The 21,159-nt window shown below is 36.1% G+C and overlaps 1 protein-coding gene across 1 annotated transcript in view; it reads right to left on the bottom strand.

The window, feature by feature from the left end:
• Nucleotides 1-1,477: 1,477 nt before the first annotated feature.
• LOC140155526 (uncharacterized) overlaps nucleotides 1,478-21,159 on the bottom strand; it is a 53,214-nt gene continuing 33,532 nt past the window's right edge. Inside the window, 7 exon segments of the mRNA XM_072178406.1 lie at nucleotides 1,478-3,509; nucleotides 7,107-7,222; nucleotides 8,279-8,405; nucleotides 9,443-9,586; nucleotides 9,786-9,816; nucleotides 17,210-17,219; nucleotides 19,049-19,187. Coding sequence (XP_072034507.1) covers nucleotides 3,424-3,509; nucleotides 7,107-7,222; nucleotides 8,279-8,405; nucleotides 9,443-9,586; nucleotides 9,786-9,816; nucleotides 17,210-17,219; nucleotides 19,049-19,187 — 653 coding nt within the window. The 3' untranslated portion in view covers nucleotides 1,478-3,423.

Below are 21,159 nucleotides of genomic sequence, written 5' to 3'. Positions count from 1 at the left end.
TACAATGACCGCGTTACGTGACGTGTTACGCGTTCGAACAATTTACGCGGACGCTGGTCGCCGTATTTGGAAATCGCCTGATTGCGCGCTAGTATGATTGGTTGCTAGTGGCATTTCCCTTATGGGCTATTCGATTTTTTGCAGGGAAAACGAAAGATACAGTTAAAATGATCTTTTGTTTCAAATTTAAAACAAGAAAATGTGACGTAAATTAAATTTAAAAAGTGAAAAGTGACGGTTATGAATGAGGTTAATGACTTTGCATCAGTTATTTTTTGGGTATTGTGAAATATCTAAACATTGTGCTTTGGACCTCGGAATATCCCTCGGGGTTGCGCCTCTCGGGATATTCCTCGGTTCCAAAGCACAATGTTTAGATATTTCACAATACCCTCAAAAGAACTGATGCACAGTCATTAACCTCTAAACAATGCTCGGCGTTAAAATAGGATCCGAAACAATGACCTAACCCCTTAATATTATTAGCATGTTTTTGCCTGGGATTGTTTGGGTAGAAGTAATGTTTGCTCTTCGAAGCTCTTTTCTCTTCCGTATCGACAAGAATGGTATTGGTAAGCAACTGAAACTGAAACAACTGAATGACACTATTACAAGAGTAGATGCAAAATGGGTGTTGATCCTGAGTGCCGCAAAACGCCCGGATGTACAGTCATGACAGTTCTATTCATTATATTCTGGAATACGGGTATTTCGGCTGATGCTTTAATCGGAGTAATCACGAATAATGGCGCACGATGACTAATACCTTTCGGAGGCAAAATAATAACTTTACTTGAGTGGTTTTTATATCACCGCATGGCCAGTGATGGCTGCCAATTAACCACTGAACCAATCAGAAAAGATGTACTATGAGGTTGTCACCACAAACCGGCTGGAACCAAGACTACATCGCGTTTCCATTGTGCGTATACCTCCACGCACATGTTAGCGCCGCGTCAGGCAATGCAAATCGAAAACGGATTTAGGCCCTTGGACATGACACCCCAGTAAACACAAAACCTTTTCGACATCATTCGCAAAAGGTTCGCAAATATTTTAACATAAGTGTTGACAAAATATTGGGCAAAAATTGTTCGCAAAAAATAGCTTACAATAACATTTTGAAAACATTTCAAATATATTGTTGTAGTGTGCTTTCATACAAAACATTTTAAAACATTTTAATGACCTTTTTATAACCCGACATTTTTATGTTATTACAACGTTTTTACCTAAACCAAAACTCAAAATATAACTTGTTTAAAACGTTTTTCAAACGTTATTGTGTTTTCTGTGACCTTCCTCGAGAAAAATCTACGGGGTTTCGCTGATCTGGCCTCAGGGTCCAACGCCTTTGAATATTATTTAACGTAACACGCTCCCATTTCCCAGTCTGTAAATGCGCCCACCATGTATCAGTTCTGTATCCGCGAGAGAGAAACAAAATAACGTAATAACGTAACAATAGAACATAATGTGGTGTTATCTATGTCTTAGTTTTATTTCGAAATGGCGCAAAATCATCGGCATGGAAGATTCAGCTTTATGTGGTAACTACGGTAAGTGGTATTCATGGTGTTTGGCAAGAGGAAAACGTTGAAATACGGTATTCGAAAAGTCTTGATATTAAAGCAACACATGGTTCAGTACGAAATTACGATACTGCAGTTCACGAAGATGTCGTGAAAATAATGTATCATTGATCACCAATGGGAGATTCAATGGCCAACAAATTATCTTATTTCCAAAGACAATTTTGGCCACAACACTGACGTACAAAGTAATTTTACTAACAGAGTAATAAAATAAGGAGGACGCTGAAGAATACAGCTACAAATATGGATGGGTACCATACCAAACAGCAGTATCCAGAGATTTTGGATAGGATTCCACCATTAACCATGTACATTAAGTTTATCATGTTTATTGATTGAATGCGTATATTAAGGGCTCTGCTATGAAAGTATGGACATAAGAGCACGTCAGACATATCGAATTGCATTCTAAACACGAAGAATGTAATACAAATTTTATGACAAATTATTAAAATTTGATAAATTAAAATTTGTTTATATATAACAGTCCTCGAAGTAAACGTTTAATTAATCATCTAATGATATGTACTTAAATGGTATGTATGGATATAAAGCCGACGATCACTTGAAAAATTTGACCTTTCATATTGAAGATATACATTTTTCCCAAAAAGACATAATTTTAAAGAGTTTCATTTGTAGGATTGTTTCAAACGATTAATGATTTTTTGGTAGGCAAATCCAGTAAAATTGTACTCACTTTCTGAGCTTTCGATGACCGGTTATGTCATCTTGATCACAGATGTCCAGGCTCACTGCACTTCCCGCCGTGGGACTTGGTAGTCTCATTCCCACAGGTTCTTGATTGGTTTAGCAGCGAATCGTAGACGTGATCTAGAGAATACATCCCAATGTGGGAATGAGACTACCAAGTCCCACGGCGGGAAGTGCAGTGAGCCTGGACATCTGTGATCAAGATGACATAACCGGTCATCGAAAGCTCAGAAAGTGAGTACAATTTTACTGGATTTGCCTACCAAAAAATTATTAAAAGACATAATTGTTTCGGTGTTCTGGGGAATAAAATCTATATCTTCAATACGGAAGGTCAAAATTTTCAATTGTGCGTCGTGTTTTCATCCCAGCTACATACATTGTAAGTACATATCATTAGATTTATAACATTCTTCGTACTCAGAATGCAATTCGATATGTCTGATGTGCTTTCATGTCCCACACACAAAAAAACCCCTATCCAAACGCTCATACCAGAGCCCTTAAGCAGCTTACAAATTAAGAATATTAACTGTTCATGCTGAGGCTTGTGGATCAACGTCTAGACGTTGTGCCTGTGCGTAGCGCACTATAATCACTGCGCTTTTTTTTCTTCTTTTCATGTGGTTGACTGGTTGTGGCATCTTTTCACGTGTCACAATATTCGGTTTTATACCGAAAATGTTGTTACACATTAAATCTTGGCATTGAAGTATATGCCATCTGCGCCAGGAATTCATAAGTCGGCAATCTTGAAGCATATACCAGGAATACAATAGGTTCATCTGCTGCACCTGGACACCTGCACATCTGACATTTTTGACATTTTCGTGAAATTTGGCAGAATAAATAACTAGACAACACTCTTCATAGTTACAAATCTATTGATGTTGCTTAACTAGTGAGATAATTAATTACTAGTAATTAATTTCGTCGTATGTTCTTTATTTTAAATTATCCGTTTAACATAACGACATATCTGCATGCTTTAAGCTTTGAGCAATGAAATAGATCTTTTTACTATTTTGGCAGAGAACTAGAAAGTCCATGTCATCGGGCAAACATCAATGTCTACAATATCTTTTGAGCAATACATTTTGATGTATGATATTGATTAGTCTGTGCGGAATATGGAAGATCCTTTTATGTACACCACGTAACCATCATCTGTTTATTTGGAAGTCATCATTGACACGAACTCTGTAAAAGAAAGGAAATATAATTATATTCGGTTAAGATATGAGCGCGGTCTTCATGGTCTTGATATTGATGTGTTTTAATGCCCCTCCAATTAATTAATTAATTATCGCGTCTGTGTGGTCAAGCTGTATACCTTTATTTAACACTTAAGAATATGGAAAGTGTTCACATTCTTACGGTAATTTACCCAGTTTTATAGATTATTTTTATGGAATAGTTCCGTAATCATGGTAATATTACAGCATAAATATCAAAAGGAGACACTTTTGGACAGGTTATCAATTTTGAGGTTTTTACATTATCTTAAGTATAGCTAGATATGTTGCTCCACAACGCCGTTTTCCCGGAAATAGGACATTCCAAGCGAAGATATTGAGTTAGTAAGTTATGGTATTATAAAATTGGAAATTGAGATATCGGCCTTTAAAAATATTATTAACAATGTTGAGTGTAGGAATTACCTTGAAAAAGTCTCAAAAAATACAAGATGCCAGTTATATTCCGATCAGACAATATTTTAAACATTAATAACATCTCAAATTCGCAACAAACCCAAATTGTGTTTGTACCACATGATGCAGTCATGTCTACAGTAGAATTCACCACGACCTTTGCAGGACTTAAACCCCATTAAAAGCTATTAAACCAAGATAACACTCATTGAAAACAGCTCAACTGATTAAATCAGATCTTCTCTGGTTAAATGCACACAACACATGTGTCTGTTTTACCTGTGCGGTATCGCAATGAGCTGGTATTATAGTTTCAGTTGGGTAACCGATTATAAAGCATACGCAAGGTAACAATCACAGCAGCAGATAGGTGTATCCCATCATGCTCTGCTGTACCACAGTAGAACTGCACATGCCATAGAAAGTGTACACAGAAGCCCTCACTTCAACTTTCAATTACTCGCTTATATCAGAAGAGTTAAGACTTTTGTTTGAAAAAATATGATCTCCAAAGTATTGTGAAACTATCCATAGCTCTCAATATCGAAGCCGCTCTTACTTATGTTTTGTATGTATTTGCTATGGAGCAAGCAGATGCATGATGGGATACTCCTTTCAGCTGCTGTGGGTAACAATAGTATGTGGCCTTTGTTCACGAAATGAGACAATAGTCTGCTTATTGTTAACCAGCATTCTTGAAAATGGGCAACATAATGATTGTTGACTTAACACGGTTTGGAAATAATTTCTTCATATTTTTTGGTGTTATCTGTCGTTTACATATCCTTCCTAAAACACAAAAGTGCGAATACTTCCAAACACCTAAATTAGCTAAAAATTTAGGACATGTTACAAAACTATATTTTCTAGAATTTCAGTGAATACTTTAAATATTGGCCGGTTATTTTTCACACAGTGACGTTAACTAGGAAATATCATATACTTCTAACATACACTATTTGTAGAGGTCACGCGTCAATGGAAAGAGCACTGTGTATTGTGTATAGGAAAACGGACAGTAACTGCAGTATGATAGGATTTTAAGTACTCTCGACACATCCAAAATTTACCATTGTATTGTTGACCATGAAATCAGCATGAAAATGCCCCCCCCGGTTGAAGCATAGACAGTAGATAGTCTATGGTTGAATGTATACAGGGATGTACAACGGTTTGGTGGTACCTTTTATGGCAAGCTTTCGGTGTCATAACGTGCAGCTATGCCAGCTATAGCTACGCGCAGCTTATTTAAAGCTACGTGTATCGCAAGCCAGAAGGGTCAGAACGTTGGACTAGCTACGCGCAGCTTCTTTCTCGTTACGTGCAGCTTATTAACCAATCAGATTCGCGGTTTTAAACACGTGGAGCTGATGTAAACATCCTCTCTCACAAATATTACGTTGTTAATTTTTGTAAATGAAAATATCTGTAGTATATCAGCACAAAAATGGTATAGGTGCTATTAAAGTAATATCTGAACAGAATGATGATTGTTCTATATTTAGGGGGCTATCATTTTCTTCGGAAGGGGGTCCCAAATATAGGGGGTCATACTGTTTTAGAAAGAAAAATAAGGGGGAGGTGGTCATAATGACAAAATGTAGGGAGTCACAAGATGACTACAGATAATGTGTTTATTGTATTCAAAAAGACTGATTTCAATACAATTTTAGTCTGTTGGGGTAAGGTGTATCGGTGGTGGGAGCCGGGGGTCATAACATTTTTGATGCCGAAATAGTGAGGGCCGCAATTTTATTGACGCCGACTTTTTTAAAATTTAGGACCCCTCCCGTTCCGACGAAAATGATGACCCATTACTCTCTCCATATTTACACAGTGGTATGTGATAATGATATCGCTTTCCCTGCAATATCTTTACACAGCGCTTTACATCAGAAGTAGTTGTTGTTTGACCTTCATATCCCATGCACGGCTAATACAGCCCGAGTATTGCTATTAAACACGGTGTAAACCTGGAAACACTAAATAAATATGCTTTGTGTCATTTTAGCCAGGCATTAGCAACATGTTCTCTTGACACGTGCTGTGATTTGGCCTCCTTACCCGCTCGTTATCTATGCTAATTCCGTAAATTAATTACACGATATAATAATTGTGAAAGAGGATACCTAACACTATACCACGCGCAGCTAACGACCTAACCACGTGATTAAATTGACTATTTTGATTGGTCAAACAGCTGCACGTAGCTTTAAATAAGCTGCGCGTAGCCATCTCCACGTAATGAGCCGCTTAGCTTGCCATATACGTGCAGCTAAATGACCAATCAAAATCTTCCTTCTAATCACATAATTGAGTAGTTCGCTGCACGTGGCATAGTGCAACTTATCCTCTATCGCAAATATTACGGTGTTGATATAAGCAATAAAATGGTATAGGTGCTAAGTAATATTTGAACAGATTGTTCTATATTTACTCTGTCCATATTAACACAAGCTACAGCGGCATGTGACCTTCGCTGCAATATCTTTACACAGCGCTTTGCATCAGTAGTAGTTGTTGTTTGACCTTCAGATCCCCTGCTCTGCTTTATACGCTGTACCATAAGACACGGGGTAAACTTGCAAACACTCACTATATTGGATATGATTTATGTATCATTTTAGTCGGGCATTAGCAACATGTTCTCTTGGGACATGCTGTGATTCCTTACTCGTTCGTTAGCTAATTCCGTAAATTAATTACAAGATAATTAATGTGAAAGAGGATAGCTAATACTATACCACGCGCAGGTAAAAACCCAACCATGTGATTAAATGTATGACTTATTGGTAAAACGGCTGCACGTAGCTTTAAATAAGCTGCGCGTAAATACCTGCACGTTGTGACTCTAATGGCTTGCCATACCTTTTTGGTATATATATCGATGGGTGGGGTTTCAGTGAAGACTAATGCGCCCAATTGACACAAGTGCCCTTAAAAGCGACCAATTAGGGTGATTTGGGGGGTGTTTTTGGTTGAAAATTGGTATACTGATGGGTAGCAAAAACAGCAAAAAGTAGTTATAGATTAAGTCAGCAACAAGTTTTGAAGACCCCCCCGGGAAAATGCGTGGCGAAACAAACTTTAAAGGGTTGGTTCTGTAAACGGAGGTCATATAGGCTTATTTACTCGCAGTACTTACCCTCATAGTTGACTTGTCCATCGCCGTCTATATCGGCTTCGCGAATCATCTCATCTACCTCCTCGTCTGTCAACTTCTCACCTAAATTTGTCATTACATGTCGAAGTTCTGCAGCACTATCATAAAATGATATTAAAGATTGTTAAATAATCGTCTATACCGTCTATTACAAACGATTCTAATATTGGTACCCTTTAGCTGCAGATGGGGTAAATAGCCGTGACATCCATAAACACATGATTATAAAACGAAACCAAAAAGAATATCACAAGTGTTTTATATAAATCACATGATTTCCTTTTTGACCTCGTTTTTTTAACAAGTGATTATCGATGTCATCGCTATTTCATAATGAAAAGTTTTGGCTACAAAACGAAATGCATCTACGCACAGTGTCCACCTCGATACACCCGAGTACACTGATTTTTTCAAGCACAGCGAGTTTAGCCTCTACACAGTCTGTGTTTATACTACACGGTTGAGTGCATAGCATTAAAAGAGCTGTGTGAGATCTAGCTGGTGACTAGTGGAAAATACGCATCTGTGATCGGTTTTTTTTATTAAACAAAAGCTAACACTTCCCGCTAAAAATCCCTTTTTTTTCATTCCGTCAACAGATGACGCAAGTCAATGTTTATAGCAACGCGAATGTGAAAAATCAGTTGAAAACGACCTATTCAAGCACAATTTTTGACCAAGATGTAGGTTTTAAATGTCAAAACCTCAAGTGTTCCTTACAATATTTTTTCAAATTTTATGTCATTAAATGAAAGAGCACACTTATATTGTCCAGAATCCTAGCTTCATTTCAATGAGCAAAGGCCACATCTCTTTAAATTGCAAATCTTGTGCAAAAAGTTACTATTTTCGCCTGTTTTGTCATACGTTTGTAAATTGAATGAACTATGACTGTGCTAAAGAGGGCTTACAAGCTGATATGACCCAATCTACGGCTGAATTTTTTAAATTCGCGATACAATACAAAATTTATGGCAAAATATTAAAAATATAAGATATTTTTAACATTTAACAGTCCTTGAAGTAAACTTTCAAAATCTAATGATATTTATTTAAAGTGTTTGTAGCTGGGATGTATTTTGGGGGAAAAGTTGTCCGATAAACTGTTGGTCTTCGATCGCCAATGGTTTATTGCATAGGACTATTATACCTACCTAATGAAACCATTTCCATCTTTATCAAACACTCTAAACGCTTCCCTGATTTCCTCCTCTGAATCTGTTGATTTCATCTTGCGAGCCATCATTGTTAAAAATTCAGGAAAATCTATTGTACCGTTACCTGTGCATAAAACGAAAGGGAAATTAGACAACAACATTCTCCCTGATATTCTCGAGATGGTGATCATGTAAAAAATCCAAGTGCCATTACGTCTACATTGACGTGCGACTATGTTTGTTGTAATATCTTTGCCCTTGCAAATGATCAGTTGAAGCGGCGATGACCTAAGACTTCTATACGATTATGTTTGTCTTAGATAGGCCTACAGCATAATTACAGTTTACGTAATCATGGTATTTTTCGTCAAAGATGTCAATATGAGGATAATTTCTGACATTTTCCTCATGGCATATATTTCTTAACACCACAATGTATGATTTTGGTCACATTTAAATTTTGTTATCCTGACCCAAAATGCTGAAATAATATGTGACTATCCACCACAACTGAGCCCGGATGTCGCCAGTGCCACTATTGAGATATGCTCCATTGAACTTAAGAATAAACAATAGGAAACAAAGGATTTATTGACTGTTTTATTGATTTTTCACTACTTAAATGTTAAAAATTTTAAAAATTTCAAGCAAAATATTTTGGTTGAATATCTCAAAAATGATGATTGGCGACTTCAGGGCTCAGTTGTGCTGAATGGTCACATATTAGTAATACCTGCCTGTATGTCTGCAATCATAGATTGATACAATACCGGTCTTTTCAAAGATACTAATCTTACAGGTGCGAGTGATCAGCATGATAAGGTTCAATGCAGAGGTACCGCGTGTATCAGTGCAGCGCGGTAGATTAAAAAATTGTTTTCACCTATTGCTATGGTAGTTAATCCGATTATTACATAACTTTGCCAGAGTATAAATACCATTAGTATACACTGGCGAAGTTATGTAGTAATCGGATTAACTACCATATAGCAATAAGTTCAAATAATTTTTGAATATACCGCGCTGCACTGGTACGTTCACACGGTACCTATGCATTGAACCATATCGTATATATACCATACCGTATACAAGTTGTGTCTATATATGGAACAATCGTTTAAACCATGATTACTGGTACATCTTTCACGTCGAAAATCTTACCATCAGCATCTACTTCATTAATCATATCCTGCAGTTCTGCCTCAGTAGGATTTTGACCTAGCGATCTCATCACTGTACCTAACTCTTTAGTTGTAATGGTACCGTCGCCATCCTTATCAAAGAGGGAAAATGCCTCTTTAAATTCTAGAAAAGCAAAGAGAAATTTATACTTGCTTATATCTTTATTTTAGCTAGAGAAGATGATTATTTTTATTCAAATTTTACACATGTCAATTCCACCATGGTACATGTATTTATGAACTAGTGCTTTATATGTTATGCGTATTTGATTTTGGGTGGGGTGTTAAGGGGAAAGATAATTATACAACTAGTTGATTCTTACCAGCAATTTGTTCTTCTGTCAGTTGGTCAGCCTGGAAGAAATTAAATTGTAATATTATATAAATTAGAAACTTAATTATAAAGAGGTCGACCAGCAAGTTACATCTGACGGCATAAATCTGACCAAACGCACAAATCCCGGCACAAATACGCACATATGATACGCATTCATGTATGCATTTAAGTTGTTTAAATTATGCATTTCCTGATTTTGTATGTATCTCCATGTCAATTCACATACAGATTAAGAACCCTTCAAATTCTCAGAAAAACAAGAAATTGTAACACAATACCATTTATTTCAACGCTTAAGGGGGCACTACACCCCTGGCCAATTTTTTTCTTATTTTTGCATTTTTCTCAAAAATTATAGTGCATTGGTAACAAGTAAGATATGTATATTATAGGGGCAAGGACTACAACTACTGCACTAAAACATCAGCAACTCAAGGCAAGTACTTATTGATTTATTGATCAAATATTGGTTTTCCCTCATTTTTGACTGTAACTCCACAACTGTTGTCTGTGCTGAAATAAAATTTCCAGTATAGCAAATGTAGTCCTTGCCCCTATAATATACATGTCTTACTTGTCACCAATGCTCTATAATATTTGAGAAAAATGCAAAAATAGGCACAAAATTGGCCAGGGGTGTAGTAGCCCTTAACCAATACAAGCAATGATTTTGAATACGAGGATATCCTTCTGATATACAGTATAGCATACTGTATGACCATGATAACCGACAGGAAACCATACACTTACATTAATGCATGTAATGCACGAAAGCAACAGGTGCAAGAATACAGGGTTTTAACAGTTGAAAGGCTCCAAGATCTTCTGGAAAAAAATCAGTTATACATGTAACAATTACTAAATGTACTTACCATTTTTGTAATAGAATTTTATACTTATATTCCAAAATGAATGATAACACGATTTGAAGAGGATATGTGTGAAAATAAAACCCACGTGAACGGAGGTGTCGGTTCTCGAACACGTGACCACACAGGACTAGTTATTACTAGTATTACTTTAATAATTATAACTAAAAAATGTTGATTTTATATATTTCTAGCAGTGATCGATAAAGTGTTATTGAATGTTGGTAATCATCAACCAACCCGTAAATATAGATTGTTAATCCTGAGTACCAAATTCGCGTTTAGATTTAACATGTACACAAATTTATCAATATTGTGGTTGTTAAAAGTTAATGTGGTACGTAAAAATCCTATAATCTAAGTGTAATTTTCACTTTAATTGTCAGTTTACAATACGGTTTGGCGTTGAATGAAATTATGCAAGCTGCAAAATAGTATTGCTACCATTGATGTGCTTAGTAGTGCGTACTCATTCAAGGTTAAGTTATTGTTTGTGACTAAAAGTAAGGTTAGACTGGTAGCTATTGGTCTGTTCACTGCTGCAATGCGTCGAAAATTACTGTATATTCTATCCCACAAGTCCCTACCAAAATCGTTGAAGCGAATTAAAATTTAGGAATAAGTAAAATACCCGGTTAAATTAAAATTAGAAAATACTGTCAAAAGTTTTGTGCTTGCAAACTGAACTAAATTGAATTTAAAACCTGTATACACAGTAGCGTAAAGGCCCGGGCGGGCGGGGGGGTCACTCTCATTGTGGCCTGTACACCATCCGCGATAATAAAAACGCGTAAAAAGGGTAGTTTTTCGTGTGTAGGCACGATACGCGGGTATCGTGTTTAGAGTGTCAAAAACATGAAAAATTGGAAAAAGGGTAGCAAAATTGCAATTGCTTTTAAATACGCGGAAATGAAAGTTAGGGTATGAAATTTGATGCAAGGAATAAAATCCCTTTTTAGGGTGTGAAAACAGGCGCGTACGCGCGTGATACCTGTTTAGGGTATCGTTTTAGCCAAGGGTTAAATCCTTGTTTAGCCGGGGTGCTTTTCCAAAGTTAATTATCGCGGATGGTGTACAGTGTCATAATTTTAATTTCCATATCCAGCTTTAAAACATCCTCGCAAAGACCAAGATCGGAAAAAAATGCGGAATAAAGTATTCATGCCTTGTTCCTGGTATTCAACAGTTGGGTCCAAATATGTGATGCGATCAAGCAAAATCAGTCGGAACTCAGAAATATTAAACAGCATTTACAAAGCTGCATTTTACATAAAATCCCCATTGAAATTGAACAACCAGTTCCAACGATATTATGAGCAATTAAAGAGTTTCCAAAACAGCAGGAAACAAAAGGAAATATTTTCTTTGGCTATATCTCAAAATTATGTCCGAGTTCCGACTGATTTTGCTTGATCGCATCACATATGGACATTGCCAAACTCGGGGTTATTCATACGAGAGGGGGAGGGGTGAATAATTATCTACGCAGCTAAAATATAGTTACAAAAACAGCAGCATAAAAAACAACAAAATTAAACGTCATATTTGAGCCGGGGGGGGGGGGCCTTCCAAAACCTTGTATGGGGGGTGCCACGCAGACTTTTGGACACTGAATTTCTCTATACCACTGGTGATATATAGGCCAAGACCCGTGGCAAAGTGTCGCCGAGCCAGTGTTTGGCATGCGAGGGGTCTCGGGTTCGAATCCCACCCGGAGCAAACAACTTCTTTCTTTGTTTTCTCTCTTTATTCCTTCCTTCTTTCCCTTCCCGTCGCCAAAAAGCCCCTGGCGGGTTAGGGTTAGAATAGGATCCGAAACAATGACCTAACGCCTTAATATTTTTTTGGCCCGGGATTGTTTGCTCTTCGAATCGAGTGTACGTCGCGCGCGTAAATGATGCAGTGCCACGCACATACCCACGGGAAATGAAAAACAAAATAAGCAGTATAAATGAATACGGAAGCAAAGAAGTGAACGACGTCGAAAGAATTTCATTTTGTAAAGTATAAACAACATGAAACATTACAAGATACGCAGGGATTAGATTATGGAAGGGTGACGATGGTAAAACTCAACACTGCGTAACGCGTGTGTACCTATTGAACACGTTGAACCTCATTATACTCGGATATGCACACATTTTGAAATGTAATTTTTGCCCGGAATTTTTGTTATTTGTTTTGTCTAAATTCAAACTATATTAAAACCATCAAAGTATTCATCTTTGTTATTATTTTTGTTTTCCAAGGGTTCTGATTGGTTAATGAATTTCCATATAAAAAGGGTTTCAATTGGCTATGGGACCTCGTGACTGTGAATGGACTATTCCAGAAAATCAGTGCATAGAGGAGTAACTTTTCAAGAAAAGAAATGACTGGATATCCGAGTTTGCTTTCTGAAAACGACTGGAATTCCAGCTGCCAATGTTATTTAAAAAAGCTTGGAAATGCAATTAAATGAATTAACTTATCACAGAATTGTCTGATTTTGAACTATTTTTCTGCTGGAAAATATCCCGGGAAAATATATTTGGCTTCGGACACTTGAATCTGGACTTCCAACGATCATGACTAGACAAAAAGTCCGGAAATCCGAACTCCTCTATAGGGGGGGGGGCATCTATTTTCTGGAATAGCCCAATTAGGACGTGACTTTTGTAGCAGTGACACTAAACATTCAGGCGACATGCTACAGGGAAATAATCCCGCCAAAACATCAAAGTAATCTTTTCCCACAACTAAATATCATAGTCAGGAAATGAATGATGCATCTGGTAGCTTAGATCATAACTTTCATTATACTTAGTTACAATTATCCCAGAAAATTCTTGATTTGTTTTTACAGAGTCTTGAATTGTCGATGTTTTTGATCAAAAAACATCACTCGGTGTATTTTGAAACTCGAGGCATTAACTCTTCTCAAATTAGCCCAAATCATAATTTATTATATGCACGTGTAGCAAACACCAATGGGAATAATTGGACGTTGTTTGCGGAGCCTAAATTTGGTTTGATTTTATTTCACAATAATTCTAAGGTGAGAATTTTTACCTGACATTTCCTTTTTGGATTTCCAATTTAAATTCATTGATATGTGATATTTTGAATAAATAAAGAGTACGCTTACCTTTCTGCAACACTTCCCGGTATCATTAAGCATCTGCTGATAACCAACATTTTAGATGAAAACAGTCCCTTCCTATCATTTTTGAACAAAATATGGTTCAAAAGTACGTACACTACGCGTATATAATGGCACAGCGAGGTAATGAATTTACGGTGGGGTATCTATTGTAAGCTATTAGGCTTCCCGCAAGTGACAAGATGCGTCAAGCAGGTGCATACATAAGGGCGGTATATTCAAACGGCATTGTCTGGATCATTGAGTATAGATTGCGCACGTATACAGTAACACGGATGTGTGTGGTCCTCCCCAGGTTTTGACATGAATTACAAATGACGTCGTGAGTGACCCAGCGTTTTCATTTTATTATTACAAAATTAATCGTCGTTTATCACGAATCCTAAGAGTCGTACCAGTTCAATTCATCAAAATTAATTTGTATTAAATGAAAAACAAACAGACAAGTAGAGTCATATGTCTTTCTATGACTGTATTCCTACCAAAATCTGATTTTCAATACACTAGAAACGTGTTGATATGTATATCTTTGAAAATCGCCGAATGTTAACCACAGTCACCGTGGCACAGTAGGCATCTTTAGCATTCATAGTGCAATTGGCAGTGGTTCGAACCCTGGTGAAAATTTTTTAGTATTTTTTATTCTTTTTACTAATGCGCTGTGCCGTTTTTCAAACACGCCCCTGAATGAAATTGATGGGCAAGTACCCTTAATACACCGCCCAGATTTGTAGCTAACCGCAACTTGCGCAAAATGTACAATAATTACAATCGACGGATTTAGGCCCGTCGACAAGATGACATGTACCTTCCACTATAAAAATCTACGGGGTTTCGCTGATCTGGCCCCAGGGTCCAACGCCTTTGAATTTTAATTTAACGTAACACGCTTCCGTTTCCCAGACTGTAAATGCGCCCAGTTCTGTAGCTTTCTGTACACGCGGCTCGCGCCCGTGAATTCTTGAGAGAAACAAAATAACGTGATAACGTAACATTGGAACATAATGTGGTGTTATCTATGTCTTACTTTTATTTCGAGATTTTGGTAAAAAAACAACACGTATTATATACATAAAGACAAAAATAATACACAAAATAATCGGCATGGAAGATTAAGCTTGATGTGATAACTACGATACGCGGTATTCATGGTGTTTGGCAAGAGGAAAACGTTGAAATAAGTCAATTTACTAACAGAGTTTGTAAAAATAAGGAGGACGCTGAAGAATACAGCTATATTGATCGGTACCATACCAAACAGTGGTATCCAGTGATTTTGGATAAGACAAAGTGATACCACCATTAACGTGTACGTAAAGGTTATTGATTGAATTTGTATATTAAGTAACTTACAAATTAAGAATGACTGTTCATGTGGTTGTGTCATCTTTCCACGTGTCACAATATTCGGTTCTATCAAAGATACTCAATTGAGTATCTTTGGTTCTATTCAGAAATGTTGTTACACGATAAAGCGCGACCTTTGCTTTTGGCATTGAAGTATCTGCCATCCGCGCTAGGAATTCAGACTTAATTGTATCAGCGTTTCTTCATAAAGTCGGCTATCTTGAATGCATATACCAGGAATGCAATAGGTTCATCTGCTGCACCTTGACACCTGCACATCTGACATTTTTAAAATTTTCGTTAAATTTGGCAGAATAAATAACTAGACAACACTCTTTATAATTACCAAATCCTATCTATGGTGGTTGCTTAATCATGTTAATTTATAGTGAGATAATTAATTACTAGTAAATAATTTCGTCGTATGTACTTTATTTTAAATTCTCCGTTTAACATAACAACATTATGTACTTTATGGTGTCGTATCTGCATAAACAACGATATTTTAAGAGAACAGAGACAACTTAAAAAAATCATTTTCTTGAAATTTTTGTAAGATTTGTCTGATACGCCGTCATATGAAACGGACGTCGAAATCATCAGTAGCTGATTCAGGTGTACGTATTGTCATTTTGGTATTCCTGTCGTCGATTATGTGCTACTAAAGATTGTACCTTTAAGGTAGGCCTAAAAATTGTTTGATTGGCGTATTATAAAAAAAAATAAGGTAGGTAGGTAGGGACTTTTTTAAAATGTTTTTTAGTATTCAATGACATTCTTTGTGATAAAAAGTTACCAAAGTTACCAATGCAGCTTTTAAAGCTGTAAATTGCATTTGATAAAAGCCTTGGATCTTTATTACTTCTTCTTTTTTAAATTAAATTTTGTATTTCCTTTATTTTTATTTTTGTAAAAAAAAAAAGAAAAAGGAAAGTCTAGGGTCGGGCATAATTTTAGGGTAGGTCGGGTTACGCCAATCAAACTATTTTTTTAGGCCTTACTAGTAATTGTTTGAATTGGAAGAACACGGTTTTAGAATATGTTCAGCACTTAAATTAACAATAATTTTACAATTATAAACATCTGATACATAATTATATTTGAATCTATATTAAACTAGTTCTATATTTGAGATGTAGAAAGCACTCAAATTGCCGATATTTGCATGCTTTAAGCTTGAGCAATGAAATGGATCTTTTCACTACGTTGGTAGAGAACTTGAAAGTCCATGTCATCGGCAAACATTAATGTCTACAATATCTTTTGTCTCACGGGCAATACATTTTTGATGTATGATATTGGATATACATTATTACAGTACTGGGATATCGGTCTGTGTGGAATATGGAAGATCATCTTATGTACACCACGTATTAAACCATCGTCTGTTTATTTGGTAATCATCATTTTCGCGAACTCTGTAAAAGAAACGAAATTTAATTATATTCGGTTAAGATATGATCGTGGTCTTCATGGTCTTGATATTGATGTGCTTTAATGCCTCCCCAGTGTAATTATCGCGTCTGTGTGGCCAAGCTATCAGCCAAGCTATATACCTTTATTGAACATGTTTAAGGAAATCTCTAAAGATGCCAGAACTGTTCGTAAAAATAATCTATCATGTCCTTAGACAATGTTAGAAACACTTCACTTTCCCTAAGAATATGGAAAGTGTTCATATTCTTACGGTAATTTTACATAGTTTTATAGATTATTTCTATGGAATAGTTCCGCAATCATGGTAATATTACAGCATTAATGTATTTGTACTATAGGAGATAAAGTGCTCTCAACACATCCAAAATGTCAGGACTCCTAATAGGAGAAACCGCCCAACCTCTTAATCGCATGCAACAACATCGCAGAGCCAGCTCTTGTAAAACGACTCCGTAGTTTTTCTTCATCTGAAAGCCAGCGGACACCATTTTGACACCAAGGATGTCCGGATTTTAAATCGGGAGCAGCGGTGGTTTGAGCGTGGCGTGAAAGAGGCCATCTGGGTGAGGGCCGAGCAACCATCACTCAACCGTGGAGGAGGCGTCCGGGCCAAACTTTCACACGGCTGGGACAGAATCATAAAGGACATTCCTCGCCGATTGTCATCTATACCGGAAGTGTCCGGTACTCAAGGTCATTTGCATCATAACCCAGCTGAAAACTGAAGGTTTCAGACACAACCATATAATATTGTTGACCATGATATCAGCATGAAAATACCCCTCTCTCCCTGGTTGAATGTATACCGAGATGTGTCGCGGTTTGGGGGTAGGCCTACCTTTTTATGGCAAACTTTCGGTGTCATAACGTGTAGCTAGCTACGTGCAGCTAAATGACCCCTGTTCTATAAAGGCTGTAAATTGGATTTTGACTATTTTGACTTACAGCTAAACAATTAACCTAATTGTTTTAATTTATGATTGGTTTAGTCTCGAAAATACAGAGGTCATAGCGTAAAACCGCGTCTACAAACATATATAATGTATAGTGTTTTGATGAAAGTTTAATTAATACGAAACAAGCGTAAATATACCAATACAATAGATTGGTCTTACAATAATACTTGTTTGTATATTCTTGGATCTATAATTTATTTGCTCAAACTCCATAATGGCGCATGTAATAATTTAGCTTTCATCAGAAGCACTCTATATGCTTGTAGACGAGGTTTTACGGTATAGGCCTATTTACTCGAAGTATTTACCCTCATAGTTGATTTGTCCATCGCCGTCAATATCGGCTTCGCGAATCATCTCATCTACCTCCTCGTCTGTCAATTTCTCACCTAAATTTGTCATTACATGTCGAAGTTCTGCATTACTGTCATAAAATGATATTAAGGATTATTAAATAATTGTCTATACCGTCTACTACAGACGATTCTAATTGGTACCCTTCAGCTGTAGATGGGGTAAATAGCCGTGACATCTATAAACACATGATTATAAAAACGAAGCAAAAAAGAATATCATGAGTGTTTTTGATAAATGATAATCGATGCCATCGCTATTTCATATGAATAGGTTTGGCTACAAAACGATTCTCTTATAAATGCATCTACGCACAGTTTCCACCTCGATGCACCCGAGTACACAGATTTTTTTTCAAGCACATCGATTCTAGCGCAGCCTCTATACAGTCTGTGTTTATACTACAAGAGCATTATAAGAGCTGTGTGAGATCTAGCTGGTAACTAGTGGAAAATACGGCATCTGTGATTGGTTTTTGTCAAAATCCCGAATGTTCCCTTCATCCCATCAGAAAATTCTTTATATCAAACGAAAACTAACACTTACCGCTAAAAACCCTTTGTTCATTCCGTCAACGTTTATAGCAACGAGAATGTGAAAAATCAGTTGAAAACGACCTATTCAAGCACAATGTTTCTTGATGTAGGTCAAAACCTCAAGTAAGTCAAAACCTCAAGTGTTCCCTACAATATTTTTCAAATTTTATTTCATTAAATGGAAGAGCACACTTATAGTGTCCATAATAGCTTCATTTCAAATTGCAATGGCCAATTCTCTTTAAATTGCAAATCTTGTGAAAAAAGTTACTATTTTCGCCTGTTTTGTCATATGGTTGTAAATTCAATGAACTATGACTGTGCTAAAGAGCGCTGATTTTTTTAAATTCGCGATATAATACAAAATTTATGGCAAAATATTAAAAATATATGAGATTTTTAACATTTAACAGTCCTTGAAGTAAGCTTTTCAAATCTAATGATATTTATTTAAAGTGTTTGTAGCTGGGAGGAAAAGCCGAGCATTATTTGTAAATTTTGACCTTTCGTACTGAAGAAAACAATGTTAGGTCTTTGGGGGAAAAATTAAGTAAAAGTTGTCCGATAAACTGTTGGTCTTCGGTTGACAATGGTTCACTTCATAGGACTATCATACCTACCTAATGAAACCATTTCCATCTTTGTCAAATACCCTAAAGGCTTCCTTGATTTCGTCGTCTGAATCTTTCGTTTTCATCTTGCGAGCCATCATTGTTAAAAATTCAGGAAAATCTATTGTACCGTTAGCTGCGTATAATACAAAAGGGAAATTAGACGGCTACATTTTGTTGTTAAATGGTTTATGGAATGATGTGGGGCCGTAGTGGTCAGCGACAACCTGTAAAGTGTGCTGAGGCTTGTGGATCAACGTCTAGGCGTTGTGCATGTGCGTAGTGCACTATAATATTGATATTCTCGTGATGATGATCATGTAAAGATACAAGTGACATTTGACGTCTACATTGACGCCGCGTCTACGACTATCCCAGCAAACACAAAACGTTTTCGACATCATTCGCAAAAGGTTATAAAATGTTGTCAGAAAACGTTTAAATGTCGGGTTATATAAAGGGTATATTAAGGGTATAAAACGTTTTCATAACATTGAAAAACATTTTTGATAATCTACTGCCCAGCAAACACAAAATGTTTTACAGAAAACGTTTAAATGTCGGGTTATATAAAGGGTATAAAAACGTTTTAATAACATTCCAAAAACATTTTTGAAAACCTGACACATTCTAAACAGAATATTATTTTTGGGTTGAAAAATATTTTGCGAAAAATGTTAGCCCAAAATATTTGCAATGACGTTTTAAATACGTTTTATGAACTTTGTATAACCCGACATTTAAATGTTATTAAACCGTTTTGAAGGAAACATTTTAAGAACATTTCTGTGTTTGCTGGGGAAAATATTTTAACATAATGTTATTTAAGTGTTGACAAAATATTTGGCAAAAAATGTTTGCAAAAATAGTTTACAATAACATTTTAGAAACTTTTTTAGAAATATTGTTGTAGTGTGTTGTCATACAAAACGTTTAAAACGTTTTCATGACCTTTATATAACCCGACATTTCAATGTTATTAAAACGTTTTTACCTAAACTAAAAGCCAAAGTATAACTTATTTAAAACGTTTAAAAACGTTTTTGTGTTTGCTGGGATGTTTGATGTAATATTCTTTCCCGGTATTCTTTGCACTTGCTAATGGTCAGTTCAAGCGCTGATATGTATGACCTGGCCTATAGCATAATTACAATATACGTAAACAAAGATTACGTATTCTCAAAGATGTCAATATGAGGACAATTTCTGACATACTGACATTTTCCTCATGGCATATATATTTTATCACAGCAATATTTCTTAAAGCCACAATGTATAATTTTTGTTACATTTTAATTTTGTTATCCTGTACCCAAAATGCTGAAATAATATTACTAATACCTGTCATACCTGCCAAAAGAGTTTCTGTCCATTTTAAACTGAAATAACAAAGTAAAGTGAAATGAATCCCACTACAGTTTAACAAGGAGTTCTATGGGGAATTTAAAGTCATGTCCAAATTGTCCTGTTGACTAACAATAACAACACATTTGGCTGTTTCCATTTAGGTGTAGGTTGGTACATATGTAAACGTTACAAATATGACAAAAATCAGGTTTGAAAAAATAAACCAATATTTCATATTATAAGATCGTACATTTTGGTTTTGAACTTAACGTTTCATCAAAACAAGATAATGTGCACTTCAGGGATCACACCACTAAATCGGGTCCAACCCTTTCTGACTGGTGAATTAAGAACCAGTGTTTAATTCGCTGACCATACCAGATGCATTAAAATGAAAAAAAAAAAACAAGTTTGAAATAAAGGCTGTTATGCCAATTTTTGTTGTGCTCTGTGGATGTTTTTCACATTATCTGAGCATAAAAAGATGAAAAATACTACTACAATTCTGAAATTTTATGAAGGTTTTTTGGTTCCATGGAGCAACTGATGTCACAACATATAAGCACTGAGCTCTAGAGTTTGGTATGGTTTACATCATGTTCGATGCACAACTGCGAAAAATCTGCTGGTTCTAGGGTAGAATATATCATAAACTTTTCGGAAAATGGTTTCTTGGGTACCTTTTAACACATAAAAGAATAGAAACTTGACTTAGTGGTGTGATCCCTTCATTGTACAATATAATTTTATTGCATTGTTAT

Source organism: Amphiura filiformis, chromosome 1 (genome assembly GCF_039555335.1).
Source record: "Amphiura filiformis chromosome 1, Afil_fr2py, whole genome shotgun sequence".
Lineage (NCBI taxonomy): Eukaryota > Metazoa > Echinodermata > Ophiuroidea > Amphilepidida > Amphiuridae > Amphiura > Amphiura filiformis.
This window is presented reverse-complemented; position numbering and strand designations above follow the sequence as displayed.